Source organism: Petromyzon marinus, chromosome 18, assembly GCF_048934315.1.
Source record: "Petromyzon marinus isolate PM22_M1 ecotype Great Lakes invasive population chromosome 18, UKy_Petmar_22M1.pri1.0, whole genome shotgun sequence".
In the NCBI taxonomy this organism is placed as follows: domain Eukaryota; kingdom Metazoa; phylum Chordata; class Hyperoartia; order Petromyzontiformes; family Petromyzontidae; genus Petromyzon; species Petromyzon marinus.
The window spans coordinates 9,563,722-9,579,278 of NC_133684.1; the positions used below are offsets into that span (position 1 = coordinate 9,563,722).

At 49.3% G+C, this 15,557-nt stretch overlaps 1 protein-coding gene across 1 annotated transcript in view; it reads right to left on the reverse strand.

Annotated features, from left to right (window-relative positions):
- Positions 1-4,021: 4,021 nt before the first annotated feature.
- DCHS1 (dachsous cadherin-related 1) overlaps positions 4,022-15,557 on the reverse strand; it is a 47,412-nt gene continuing 35,876 nt past the window's right edge. Inside the window, exon 23 of the mRNA XM_032956287.2 lies at positions 4,022-14,710. Coding sequence (XP_032812178.1) covers positions 12,048-14,710 — 2,663 coding nt within the window. The 3' untranslated portion in view covers positions 4,022-12,047. The remainder of the gene's footprint in view (positions 14,711-15,557) is intronic.

Below are 15,557 nucleotides of genomic sequence, written 5' to 3' on the forward strand. Positions count from 1 at the left end.
CGCGTCCAGCAGAGGGCGGCAGGGAGCGCGGTCCGCAGAGAGGAGGCGAGGGACCTCCCCCATCTGGGCCCTCTCACGGTCTTGACCGTGAGATTCGTCAAATGTACGCTTCCTTGGCCAACCCATTATGAATGTTGATTTGAAGCTTTCGTGACTGCAGGAATCCATAGGCTTTGGTTCTTTCGGTAAAGTCACGTGGGTAGTAAAAAAAAAATAGATCACGACGTTTCGATCGCGTCGCATGCGACCGTCTTCAGGTAAGAGAGAGAGAAATCTACTGAAAACAAGGTCTTATGTAGGTCTGAGATGTGTGCAGCCTCAGGGTAAGACGTCGGGGCTAGAGATGGGCTCCCTGAGGCTGTGCAAGTGGCTATTGTATTGTGAGAGATTAGTCCTTTGGATTTCACTCTCATACTAGGCAAGTCACCGATGCTGCGACATACTAAGCTCGTGCATTGACACGCTAATCTCTCACAATACAATAGCCACTTCCACAGCCTCAGGGAGACCGTCTCTAGCCCCGACCTCTTACCCTGAGGCTGCATCCATCTCAGACCTACATAAGACCTTTTTTCAGTAGCTTTCTGTCTTTTTTTACGATCAGAGGAAACAAGAAGATGCTCGGTGTAGTCGGCACTTTGCTCCGTTCATCATTTCGTTTTTTAGTTTTTTTATGCTTTGCTTTATGTAACCCCGCCCCCCCTTCCCTTTTAAATGAAAGACCCAACACATTTTTTTTCTTCTCTCCTTACCCCTTCCCTCTCTCTCTGCCCCCCTCTCTGCCTCTCCTCTCTCTCTACCCCCCTCTCCGCCCCCTCTCTTCCTACTCCATTTGGCTCTCTCCTTTCTCTCTCTCTCTCACCTGAAGACGGTCGCTTGTGTTGCCATCGAAACGTCGTGATCTATTATTTTTACAACCCATTATCAGTGCCTTACACTTATTACAGGCCAGTTCTTGACCTTATTGGTCACCCCGTGCCCCTTATAAATCTCAACGTTCATCCTACAAAGTCCCATCACAAGGGAGAAACACAAACAAATAGACACAATATTTATTTGCCCGTACTGAAACGACTGTACGCCGTATGGACCTGAAAACTCAATTTCCCTGTACAAGAATACGGGGTAAACCGAATGGGTTAACATGTGTGTCCGTGGTCGAGGAAATGAAATCAAAAGGCGTCCAACAACCCGCGTTGGCCAGAGTGGTGAAGTATGGTCAAGCGATCACCATCTGTCCAGGAATGATTGTCTTCTCTGGAATCCACCTCGCCGAGTCGTGAGCCATGTGTGTGTTTTTAATTTCTTTTGACGAAGAGGTCCGCTTGAGATTCCTGCCCAGTTACTTTGTCGCGTATTTTGCGAGGAAACCCGAGTGCCTGGAGAAAACCTCAGACACAACGAGGGGGAAAGAGCACTGGCGGAGCCAGTGGGTGGGGTAGCACGTGCCCCCCCCCCCCCAATGATCCGATCGAAATTCCTAATTTCGATCGGATCATTGGGGTTTATTGGTAATAAATCGGCATTTTGCGACCCCTACTGCCACTGTGTAGCATGTTATTACGTGCCAGGGACTCTATGAGATGATGAGTAACGGCAAAGCGGTTATAAGCGACTCACAGAATTGTGCGCAGTTGCGTATACAGAGTCCACGACTTCCCTGAAGGCATCAACACCTTCAGCGAGCGCGATGCCGATCACAACGCGGTTCGAATTCGACCCTCGATCGATGGCTGCTCCATCGCCCCACACGCGTTGAATAAAAATGAAGGGACAATTCCTTACTTACTAACAACTCCTTACTTACTAACAACTCCTCCATCATTTTTCACTGCTGGAGGGGTTGCTCCCCCTCCCCCCCTTACCTAAAAAATCCTGGCTCCGCCATTGGGAAAGAATCGTTTTTCCAAACCCGCTGATAACTCCACTCCACCATCAATCACCGTGCATGCAACAGCACGCCTGTTGTGTTTGACCTGCGCTGCCCCAACCACACTATCGTCCTTCGGCGATGTCGATGCCGCACCACTCTCGTGCTTGGCTTGCATTGAACTTGAGGCCCACCCCGGTGCCTTCTCTTCAATCGTTTCCCACGCTTCATTGCCATTTGCCCGTTATCACCGTGGCATCTGCAACTCGCGTGAGACGGTAGATATTTGATCACTTTATCTTGATGCCTGTATTTCGCCATGACAATTTATGGATTGTAGCATGCAATGTCGCTGCGAATTGCCTTGGTCACCCTCTGCTGATTGTATCGTGCTATGTTCTACATCCAATCTCAGTGTAGCTGTCCCATCTTTAAAAAATGGGTTTGGGGCCGTCCATAAATGACGTCACGCGATTTTGGACGATTTTTGACCCCCCCCCCCCTCGTCACACGGCGTCACAAAAAGTCAGACCCCCCCTCAAATATGACGTCACAAAGCTCTGCCCCCCCCCAAAACCATATTTCCATTTTGAAAATAAAAATGCTTCAAATCGCTTTAAACTATTGTCATTGTATTGCGTATTTAATGTGGCGCTGCACTCTGATGTTATAGGAGAAAACATTTATTAAAAAGTCTATTTAATTAAGTAGAACGTGTTGTCTATATTTATTTAAAGTTGTATATTTTGACGTGACGTCACATTTCTCACCACCCCCCCCTCCTCCTCGTCACACATCGTCACAAATGTCTGACGCCCTTTAGACTTGCTCTACCAATAGAATGGGGAATTTCTGCCCCTGTAAAAAAGACGAGCATGAATATCATGCAAGTCCTGGCATTGTTAGAGCCTAGATTACAGCATAAGTCTCCACAACACTTTTACAAAACCAATTTGATTGTGTTTGATGTTTGTCTTTTCTAGAATCTGATTGGAAGTATTTATATTGGCAATTGTATAAAGTCGGTGGGCCAACAAATTGTCCATGGGTTCTCTGCAGTCTTTGTGAACAAATTATATTTGTGAGAAAAGTCTGTAATAAAAACAATTAAATCAGTTTTCTCTGTCTTTTTACTGAGCAGAATGATTGATGAAATCGTCCATAATGTAGCACAGGGAATAGGCTAACTACATCTTCTTTGGTTTTTTCGGTAAAGTCACGCTGTCCTCCAGACAGTCTCGTCCCCTTCACCTGATGAAGGCCGCTTGTGTTCTGGCCGAAACGTCGTGATAATATTATTGTGTTATTTTATTTTATCAATGTATTATTTTATTCTCTTTCTACGTGACTTTACCGAAAGAACCAAAGAAGATGAATCCTTGCAGTCACGAAAGCTTTAAATCGAAGGCTAACTACAGTCAAGTAATTATGTTGGAACAGCTGGTCCTACTGTATTGATTGTCATAGTGAAGGTCAGTGGTCAACTCCTAAGTGTGACACCTGGACGACCCCCATCATCTTAAAAAAACAAATGTTTACTGAAGTTCATTATTTTTTTGCAGATATCTGCACAGAATTCCCCCAGATGTATGATTGTTTCTTTCACACGTTTGGTTCTATCTTTCTCTCAAGATCAGGATGCCATCATGCCCAAAACCGTTGATTTGCGCATGATCGCAGCAGATGCTCCACAGTAGACAATGTCCAAGATATGCCATGACAGTACCCTACCCATCTGGCCTCAGATGGTTTCTTCCCCTTGGTCGCCGAATTAATGGAGACCACTCCAATATGTCTCGGCAATCGGTCCTCCCCCATCCTGGACGCACGTCCCACTCACCGGTCAAGTTCTCTTCTGAGCATCTGCATTGCTTCAGTCTTGTCACGAAATTCCCCGCACTCCGTCTCACACACCTGTGCTGAAATTCCAGAAATATTTTTTCGAGCTGCTTATTGAGCTCTCTGATCCATGCGATAATATGGACAGCACTCCTGCTACCTCAAGCAGACCAATGGCAATCACACACGATGGGAGTGGCTGCAGATGGTGCATCTCTCCAGCCAACAATCACACTATGACATCTCATTCTCAAAGTGATAAAGTGTGTGATTTACAAATCATCAACTGCTTCTGTGCTGAAGACACTTCCGTGCTGTTCTGCTATTTATTTGATCATTTTATAAATAAGTTTAACATAATTGTATGCATTGTATCTTTTGTTTGGCATTTTAATGTCAAAGATCCCAGAGTCCTTTCATTTGCTTCAACGTGCACTGTGTTGACTTAAAAGCTTTCGTGACTGCAGGAATTCATATTCTTTGGGTCTTTCGGTAAAGCCACGAAGATAGAACAAATAATAAAAATAATAATATCACGACGTTTCGATCGCAACACAAGCTATCCCGCTATATTTTTCACCTGATGATTGCTTTTGTTGCGATCGAAACGTTATATTGTTATTGTTTTATTATTTGTTCTATCTACGTGGCTTTACCGAAAGACCCAAAGAATACACTGTGTCCATTACAATGCGAGTCGTGACGTCAGTCCATTCCAATGCGTGTCGTGAGAACGTCAGTCCATTACAATGCGTGTCGTGACAACGTCAGTCCATTACAATGCATGTCGTGACGTCAGTCCATTACAATGCGAGTTGTGACAACGTCAGTCCATTACAATGCGTGTCGTGACAATGTCAGTCCATTACAATGCGAGTCGTGACGTCAGTCCGTTACAATGCGAGTCGTGACGTCAGTCCATTACAATGCGAGTCATGACGTCAGTCCATTACAATGCGAGTAGTGACAACGTCAGTCCATTACAATGCGAGTTGTGACAATGTCAGTCCATTACAATGCGAGTAGTGACGTCAGTCCATTACAATGCGTGTCGTGACAATGTCAGTCCATTACAATGCGTGTCGTGACGTCAGTCCATTACAATGCGTGTCGTGACAACGTCAGTCCATTACAATGCGAGTCGTGACAATGTCAGTCCATTACAATGCGTGTCGTGACGTCAGTCCATTACAATGCATGTCGTGACAACGTCAGTCCATTACAATGCGAGTTGTGACAATGTCAGTCCATTACAATGCGTGTCGTGACGTCAGTCCATTACAATGCATGTCGTGACAACGTCAGTCCATTACAATGCGTGTCGTGACAATGTCAGTCCATTACAATGCGTGTCGTGACAATGTCAGTCCATTACAATGCGAGTCGTGACGTCAGTCCATTACAATGCGTGTTGTGACGTCAGTCCATTACAATGCGTGTCGTGAAAACGTCAGTCCATTACAATGTGAGTCGTGACAATGTCAGTCCATTACAATGTGAGTCGTGACAATGTCAGTCCATTACAATGCGAGTTGTGACGTCAGTCCATTACAATGTGAGTCGTGACAATGTCAGTCCATTACAATGCGAGTTGTGACGTCAGTCCATTACAATTGAGTCGTGACAATGTCAGTCCATTACAATGCGAGTTGTGACGTCAGTCCATTACAATGCGAGTTGTGACAATGTCAGTCCATTACAATGTGAGTCGTGACGTCAGTCCATTACAATGCGTGTCATGACAATGTCAGTCCATTACAATGCGTGTCGTGACGTCAGTCCATTACAATGCATGTCGTGACAACGTCAGTCCATTACAATGCGTGTCGTGACAATGTCAGTCCATTACAATGCGTGTCGTGACAATGTCAGTCCATTACAATGCGTGTCGTGACGTCAGTCCATTACAATGCGTGTCGTGACAACGTCAGTCCATTACAATGCGAGTCGTGACAATGTCAGTCCATTACAATGCGTGTCGTGACGTCAGTCCATTACAATGCATGTCGTGACAACGTCAGTCCATTACAATGCGAGTTGTGACAATGTCAGTCCATTACAATGCGTGTTGTGACGTCAGTCCATTACAATGCATGTCGTGACAACGTCAGTCCATTACAATGCGTGTCGTGACAATGTCAGTCCATTACAATGCGTGTCGTGACAATGTCAGTCCATTACAATGCGAGTCGTGACGTCAGTCCATTACAATGCGTGTTGTGACGTCAGTCCATTACAATGCGTGTCGTGAAAACGTCAGTCCATTACAATGTGAGTCGTGACAATGTCAGTCCATTACAATGTGAGTCGTGACAATGTCAGTCCATTACAATGCGTGTTGTGACAATGTCAGTCCATTACAATGTGAGTCGTGACAATGTCAGTCCATTACAATGCGAGTTGTGACGTCAGTCCATTACAATGCGAGTTGTGACAACGTCAGTCCATTACAATGTGAGTCGTGACGTCAGTCCATTACAATGCGTGTCGTGACGTCAGTCCATTACAATGCGTGTCGTGACAACGTCAGTCCATTACAATGCGAGTTGTGACAATGTCAGTCCATTACAATGTGAGTCGTGACGTCAGTCCATTACAATGCATGTCGTGACAACGTCAGTCCATTACAATGCGAGTTGTGACAATGTCAGTCCATTACAATGCGAGTCGTGACAACGTCAGTCCATTACAATGCGTGTCGTGACGTCAGTCCATTACAGTGCGAGTCGTGACGTCAGTCCATTACAATGCGTGTCGTGACAACGTCAGTCCATTACAATGCGAGTTGTGACGTCAGTCCATTACAATGCGTGTCGTGACGTCAGTCCATTACAATGCGAGTCGTGACAATGTCAGTCCATTACAATGCGAGTTGTGACAATGTCAGTCCATTACAATGCATGTCGTGACAATGTCAGTCCATTACAATGCGTGTCGTGACGTCAGTCCATTACAATGTGAGTTGTGACAATGTCAGTCGATTACAATGTGAGTCGTGACGTCAGTCCATTACAATGCGTGTCATGACAATGTCAGTCCATTACAATGCGTGTCGTGACGTCAGTCCATTACAATGCATGTCGTGACAACGTCAGTCCATTACAATGCGTGTCGTGACAATGTCAGTCCATTACAATGCGTGTCGTGACAATATCAGTCCATTACAATGCGTGTCGTGACGTCAGTCCATTACAATGCGTGTCGTGACAACGTCAGTCCATTACAATGCGAGTCGTGACAATGTCAGTCCATTACAATGCGTGTCGTGACGTCAGTCCATTACAATGCATGTCGTGACAACGTCAGTCCATTACAATGCGAGTTGTGACAATGTCAGTCCATTACAATGCGTGTCGTGACGTCAGTCCATTACAATGCATGTCGTGACAACGTCAGTCCATTACAATGCGTGTCGTGACAATGTCAGTCCATTACAATGCGTGTCGTGACAATGTCAGTCCATTACAATGCGAGTCGTGACGTCAGTCCATTACAATGCGTGTTGTGACGTCAGTCCATTACAATGCGTGTCGTGAAAACGTCAGTCCATTACAATGTGAGTCGTGACAATGTCAGTCCATTACAATGTGAGTCGTGACAATGTCAGTCCATTACAATGCGTGTTGTGACAATGTCAGTCCATTACAATGTGAGTCGTGACAATGTCAGTCCATTACAATGCGAGTTGTGACGTCAGTCCATTACAATGCGAGTTGTGACAACGTCAGTCCATTACAATGTGAGTCGTGACGTCAGTCCATTACAATGCGTGTCGTGACGTCAGTCCATTACAATGCGTGTCGTGACAACGTCAGTCCATTACAATGCGAGTTGTGACAATGTCAGTCCATTACAATGTGAGTCGTGACGTCAGTCCATTACAATGCATGTCGTGACAACGTCAGTCCATTACAATGCGAGTTGTGACAATGTCAGTCCATTACAATGCGAGTCGTGACAACGTCAGTCCATTACAATGCGTGTCGTGACGTCAGTCCATTACAGTGCGAGTCGTGACGTCAGTCCATTACAATGCGTGTCGTGACAACGTCAGTCCATTACAATGCGAGTTGTGACGTCAGTCCATTACAATGCGTGTCGTGACGTCAGTCCATTACAATGCGAGTCGTGACAATGTCAGTCCATTACAATGCGAGTTGTGACAATGTCAGTCCATTACAATGCATGTCGTGACAATGTCAGTCCATTACAATGCGTGTCGTGACGTCAGTCCATTACAATGCGAGTTGTGTCAACGTCAGTCTATTACAATGTGAGTTGTGACGTCAGTCCATTACAATGCGAGTTGAGACAATGTCAGTCCATTGAAATGCGAGTCGTTACAATGTCAGTCCATTACAATGCGAGTCGTGACGTCAGTCCATTACAATGTGAGTTGTGACAATGTCAGTCCATTACAATGCGAGTTGAGACAATGTCAGTCCATTACAATGCGAGTTGTGACAATGTCAGTCCATTACAATGCGAGTTGAGACAATGTCAGTCCATTACAATGCGAGTCGTGACAATGTCAGTCCATTACAATGCGTGTCGTGACAATGTCAGTCCATTTAAATGCGAGTCGTGACAATGTCAGTCCATTACAATGCGAGTCGTGACGTCAGTCCATTACAATGTGAGTTGTGATAATGTCAGTCCATTACAATGCGAGTTGTGACAACGTCAGTCCATTACAATGCGAGTTGTGACAACGTCAGTCCATTACAATGCGAGTCGTGACGTCAGACCATTACAATGTGAGTCGTGACGTCAGTCCATTACAATGCGAGTCGTGACGTCAGTCCATTACAATGCGTGTCGTGACAATGTCAGTCCATTACAATGCGTGTCGTGACAATGTCAGTCCATTACAATGCGTGTCGTGACAACGTCAGCCATTACAATGCGAGTCGTGACGTCAGTCCATTACAATGCGAGTCGTGACGTCAGTCCATTACAATGCGTGTCGTGACGTCAGTCCATTACAATGCGTGTCGTGACAATGTCAGTCCATTACAATGCGAGTCGTGACAATGTCAGTCCATTACAATGCGAGTCGTGACGTCAGTCCATTACAATACGAGTTGTGACAATGTCAGTCCATTACAATGCGAGTTGAGACAATGTCAGTCCATTACAATGCGAGTCGTGACAATGTCAGTCCATTACAATGCGTGTCGTGACAATGTCAGTCCATTACAATGCGAGTCGTGACAATGTCAGTCCATTACAATGCGAGTCGTGACGTCAGTCCATTACAATGTGAGTTGTGACAATGTCAGTCCATTACAATGCGAGTTGAGACAATGTCAGTCCATTACAATGCGAGTTGTGACGTCAGTCCATTACAATGCGAGTCGTGACGTCAGTCCATTACAATGCGAGTTGTGACAATGTCAGTCCATTACAATGCGAGTTGAGACAATGTCAGTCCATTACAATGCGAGTCGTGACAATGTCAGTCCATTACAATGCGTGTCGTGACAATGTCAGTCCATTGAAATGCGAGTCGTGACAATTTCAGTCCATTACAATGCGAGTCGTGACGTCAGTCCATTACAATGTGAGTTGTGACAATGTCAGTCCATTACAATGCGAGTTGAGACAATGTCAGTCCATTACAATGCGAGTTGTGACAATGTCAGTCCATTACAATGCGAGTTGAGACAATGTCAGTCCATTACAATGCGAGTCGTGACAATGTCAGTCCATTACAATGCGTGTCGTGACAATGTCAGTCCATTGAAATGCGAGTCGTGACAATGTCAGTCCATTACAATACGAGTCGTGACGTCAGTCCATTACAATGTGAGTTGTGACAATGTCAGTCCATTACAATGCGAGTTGTGACAACGTCAGTCCATTACAATGCGAGTCGTGACGTCAGTCCATTACAATGCGTGTCGTGACGTCAGTCGATTACAATGCGTGTCGTGACAATGTCAGTCCATTACAATGCGTGTCGTGACGTCAGTCCATTACAATGCGAGTTGTGACAATGTCAGTCCATTACAATGCGAGTCGTGACAATGTCAGTCCATTACAATGCGAGTTGTGACAATGTCAGTCCATTACAATGCGTGTCGTGACAATGTCAGTCCATTACAATGTGAGTCGTGACAATGTCAGTCCATTACAATGCGTGTCGTGACAATGTCAGTCCATTACAATGCGTGTCGTGACAATGTCAGTCCATTACAATGCGAGTTGTGACGTCAGTCCATTACAATGCGTGTCGTGACGTCAGTCCATTACAATGCGAGTCGTGACGTCAGTCCATTACAATGCGAGTTGTGACGTCAGTCCATTACAATGCGAGTTGTGTCAATGTCAGTCCATTACAATGTGAGTTGTGACAATGTCAGTCCATTACAATGCGTGTCGTGACAACGTCAGTCCATTACAATGCGAGTCGTGACAATGTCAGTCCATTACAATGCGAGTCGTGACAACGTCAGTCCATTACAATGTGAGTTGTGACGTCAGTCCATTACAATGTGAGTCGTGACAATGTCAGTCCATTACAATGCGAGTCGTGACAATGTCAGTCCATTACAATGTGAGTTGTGACAATGTCAGTCCATTACAATGTGAGTTGTGACAATGTCAGTCCATTACAATGCGTGTCGTGACAACGTCAGTCCATTACAATGCGAGTCGTGACAATGTCAGTCCATTACAATGCGAGTCGTGACAACGTCAGTCCATTACAATGTGAGTTGGGACGTCAGTCCATTACAATGTGAGTCGTGACAATGTCAGTCCATTACAATGCGAGTCGTGACAATGTCAGTCCATTACAATGTGAGTTGTGACGTCAGTCCATTACAATGCGAGTTGTGACGTCAGTCCATTACAATGCGAGTTGTGTCAACGTCAGTCCATTACAATGTGAGTTGTGACGTCAGTCCATTACAATGCGAGTCGTGACAATGTCAGTCCATTACAATGTGAGTTGTGACGTCAGTCCATTACAATGCGAGTCGTGACAACGTCAGTCCATTACAATGTGAGTTGTGACGTCAGTCCATTACAATGCGAGTCGTGACAATATCAGTCCATTACAATGTGAGTTGTGACGTCAGTCCATTACAATGCGAGTTGTGTCAACGTCAGTCTATTACAATGCAAGTCGTGACAATGTCAGTCCATTACAATGTGAGTCATGACAATGGAATTCCATCACAATGTGAGTCATTGACATGATTTAGAGTGGAGCCACGTGTGGAATTGTGTTTCTTGTTTTTGGATTTGAATACGCAGTATGACTTTTTAAACACTTTAAAACTAAACTTCAGGGCAACTTCCAAAAGTAAGAAAAAACAACTCTTGCATTTATAGAAAAAAAAACCCACATTTAATGGGTTTAGTTACAAATTACTAAACATGCAATATTCAAGCAAGCGTCAGTGGCGCATGATGTTGGGTCATCTGGGTAGTAGCTCAACACGTGCCATCTGCGGAGGAAGCAATGTCATAATACGTCAGGCTTGTCAAATGAGGCAAATACTGAATGTACCGTACACAACACAATGACTACGCTACTCACCGCTAAACAGCGACATGCCGTGTGCACAAGGCCGCACTGAACTAATCTGACACCGTTAATACACAGCAGCGCACAAAAAAATAGACACAATACTGTACACGATTACCAATACTCCTCGTGGACATCCCGACGTGACAAACTCTGCCCCGTGGCTCCGACACACACACACACCTGGACATATGTGTATATACACAGTAACCATGTACGGGCACGTCCTGTAGCTGTGTGCACAAAGTGCATTCATGCAGTGCACGTGTGTGTGTGTGTGTGCAAAAGTGATGCCGTCTGGTGCTGGACGCGTGCAGCCCGCAGTGAGCTCCACAGAGGCAGCCAGCCAGTGGTGGTGGTGCTGCTGCTGCTGCGTGCAAGGACTCCTTGTGTGGAGATGGTGGATTGAGGAGGTTGGGCAGGAGCTCTTGGGTTGGCACCGTGTCCGCCGTTACTTGTTCCTTGATGCTTTCGGGGACTCGGGCCCACGGTGGGACCGCCTCGGTGCATTATACGTTCGACTTCGTAATTCCAAGAAGTCGACTTCTCCATCATACTGCAAAAATGGAAGGCTCTGATACTGTGTTGTAATACTGTACTGTGGTTAAAACGGTGATCGCTGGGTCAGTGTTGGACTGAGAATCTTAAGAGCGGACGCTAGTTTATGGAAACCACCGACTCACGAATCAACCCTTTAGCGAGAGTTAATTCACTTAAGCAAAACCGTGTTCACAGCATGTCCAACAGCGTGGGTGGATCGCGTTGATCCGAATAGAAACAGACTTTTTAATCGCACGGTTGTCATATGTGCATCTCCGGGTCTTCGCCCGCCCCATCGGGAGACTGCCCGTTACCAAATATGACGGCAGTGGGGCCGTGGGTCTGGGACGTGACGAAAGGCGACACGACGGGCGAGCGAGTGGCGAGCGGCGACAGCGAGGGCGTGAGGCTGGGGGACATGGCGTGCGACGTGGAGAGGGGCTCATGCGTGATGGGCGAGCGCGGGATGGTAGTCCACGACATGACGGGACGCGGCGCCACGGCGCGGGTGCCCGGCGGCACCACGCTGGTGATGAGCGGCGGCGGAAGGACGTGCGGCTTGTGCTGGACGCGAGCTCGCAGCGCAGAAGACTTTTGCTGGCTGTGCAGCGACTCGTCCTTCAGGCGCCCGATTTCCGCAAACACCCCGGCCAGCGGCTGAAAGCGAGGGCTCCAATTCAACAGGTAGTCCCAGTCGTAGCTCCCTCGCAGCTCCTCCTCGGAGGCCACGATGGAAGTGAGCGCCCCCTCCACCGGAGGCCGGCCGTCTTCGCTGGAGCCTCTCGACACTCGGCTAGCCGCGCCGGCCTCTCGGTTGCCCCCGTGATTCGCAGCCCGCTCGGCCTGCTGCAGCGTCTGCAGAATGAAGTTGCGGATCGAGTCCGATCTGCGGCCCGAGTCGCACTCGTCCGCCACGCTGGCCAGCGGGGAGCGCAAACCGGACACCTCGTTCGCTCCCAGACCGCCGCCGCCGCGCATCTCGGAAGAGAGATGCGTGACGTGCGAAACGTCGGACAGGTGGTCGGTGTCGTGCTGGATACCGGAATCCGGGCCTCGTAGAGTCGAATGGGCCCCCGCCGGGCCGTGGTAGCCGTGCGGCCCACGAGCCGGGTTCTCCGTGATCATGCGGATCTCGTCGTCAGCCGCGGCGTCTCCCTCCGCGGAGCCGCGTCCGCTGGAGTGGGAGTGGGCCGAGTGGTCGGGGAAGTCGGGCCCCATGAGAGCGGGCCCCACGGCCGAGTAATGGGGCAGCACCGTGCGGTACATGTCTGCGGGCTCCACCAGCTGCATGTCCATCTGCGACGGGCGGCCGCTGCCACCGGCCTTGCCGCCGCCGCCTTTTCCAGACTGCCTCTTGCGTCGGATCAGAACGACGAGCAGCACAATGAGAACCACGGCAAAGGCTCCGAATCCCACGGCCAGGCCGACAGCCAGAACGATGCTTGAGCCTTCTCTTTCAATCCCGATGGCAGTGTGCGTCACGTCCATCACTGCGACAGCAATCGATATTCGCGACTCGGGTAGTGGGCTCTTTGCTAGAATTTTCAGAAAAACTTCCCTGGCATCACGTCTAAATCGACGTTGGTGCAGGCCAGTGCGACTGTTAACTTTCAAATAAATGTGTCCAGTTGTTTCATTTATCCCGAAATACACAGAGGGGTATTTTAGATAATAGAGTACGATTCCATCCAAGCCTCCATCTTTATCCGTAGCGCTGACCACGCCCACGCTCTCGCCTGCCTGCGCGTTCTCGAGGACGGTGAATTGGTACGTGGCCTCCGTGAACGTGGGGTCGAACTCATCGACGCCGGTTACGTGCACGATCACACCGACGGTGGCGGACAGCCCGCCCAGGTCCTGTGCTCGTACCCCGAGCGCGTAGCGTGAAACGCTCTCCCTGTCGAGAGCCACGCGCGTTCGCAGCTCGCCCGTGACGGGGTCCAGCGTGAACACTCCCGCCCCCTCGCTTGCCACGCTCTCCGCGGAGTGGTTGAGCGTGGAGTAGGAGAGCGTTCCGTAAGGGCCCGTGTCCCGGTCCACGGCCCGCAACACGGCCACCAGGCTGCCAGCGGGCTCGTTCTCCAGCACGCTGGCGTACAGCCGCTCCGCGGGGAAGAAGGGGGCGTTATCGTTGACATCCTCGACGTTGATCGAGACGACAGCGATGGCCGCGTGCGCGCCGTCCCAGGCCAGCACGGTGAGATTGTGCTGCTCCTGCTGCTCGCGGTCCAACGGTCGCAAAAGGGAGATGGCGCCTGAGGACTCGCCGATCCCAAACAGGCTGCGCTCGTTTCCAGAGCTGATGCCGTAGTGGATGCCCCCACTCAGCTGCGAGTCGGGGTCAGTGGCCGCCACTCGGACAACGCCGGTGCCCACCGCCAGATCCTCGTCGACGCTCGCGTGGTACTCTGGGGTGCTGAAGACGGGCGGGTTATCGTTCACGTCGGTGACGCGCACGATCGCATTGACGGTCGCGTTGCCGTGGGCACCCGTGCCGTCAAATGCCACGATCGTCAGGTTGTAAAATGCTTTGGTCTCAAAGTCAAGTGGTCCCAGCAGCAGGAGGCTTCCCGTCGCGTCGGGGGCTGCCGTGGACGACGTTCGCCGAGTGTCGACGGCAAAGATGCCTCCCTCGTCCCCGGCCACGATGCTGTACGCCACGCCCTCGCCGTCGCGCGGCGCCGTTTCTGCGGTGAGCGTGGTGAGCACCGTGCCGCTGGCGGCGTCCTCGCTCACCGACAGGCCGTGCGCCCGGGCCACGTGCACACGCAGCAGGGGAGGAGACACGGGGCCTCGCGAGAGCTCGACGAACACCGGAACGGAGGCGGTGAGCGGGGGACGCCCGCCATCTCGTGCCTCCACCACCAACCAGGCCAAGCCGTCGCTCGAGTTCACCTGCAGGGGATCCGTCACCACCACCGAGCCTGCACCACGTACACACGCGCACAAAGGTCCCTCTCGAGCCTCGCAGATTGTTGGGCAAGCTCAGTTAGCGACCGCCTACGAAGGCCAACACATCACTTGAGGGGGTGGGTGGCCAGCACCATGCCTTTCCTTCTTCGAAAACCCAGCGCTGATTTTTACACACCACACCAGTGACTCGTTTACGTCTGAGTCGACCTAGGGGAGGCCCTGGACTACTAGGTTCCTAGTACAGTACGCTAATCACGACACCACTCCCTGCCATAAAGACAAAGACATGCACCCGTGCACATAACAACAATAACCATCATTCATCACTAAGTCGCGATTGTGCCAGGTTAGGTGGACCTTGAGGCCACGTGAGGTGTCAAAGGCTTGTTGGCAGGAGGTCACAGGTCAGACCTAGCTGCTATCAGTTGACTGAGATGACTGCAGATGCACCATCTGTGCTGCCCACTGTGCTAAATTTCTGTGTTTGAGCCATCTGGCCAATATTAACACCGCCGGTACCAGTCATCGGCAAGTCCAATCAGCTCCACATCCTGTTTTACCGCATCAGTCCATCTCTTCGCTAGCCCGTGTAATGCACGTTTAGCTCCCTCTATCCAACCATACAGAAGCTGCTCGGGCATGCAGCGGCTGGGCATGTGGGTTACATGACCCAGCCAATGCAGCCTCACCTCACAAAATCCACTCTGGTTAAACTCAGGATGGATTGTAGGCAGGCCAAACTGAACAAAATGGTGCAGATTATTCCTTCATCGAGGTCCACGTTTTCCAAGCGTCGAGAAGGCAGCGCGTAACTGTGGCCGGGAAGTCCTGGAACTTCGTGTGGAGCGACAGGCTATT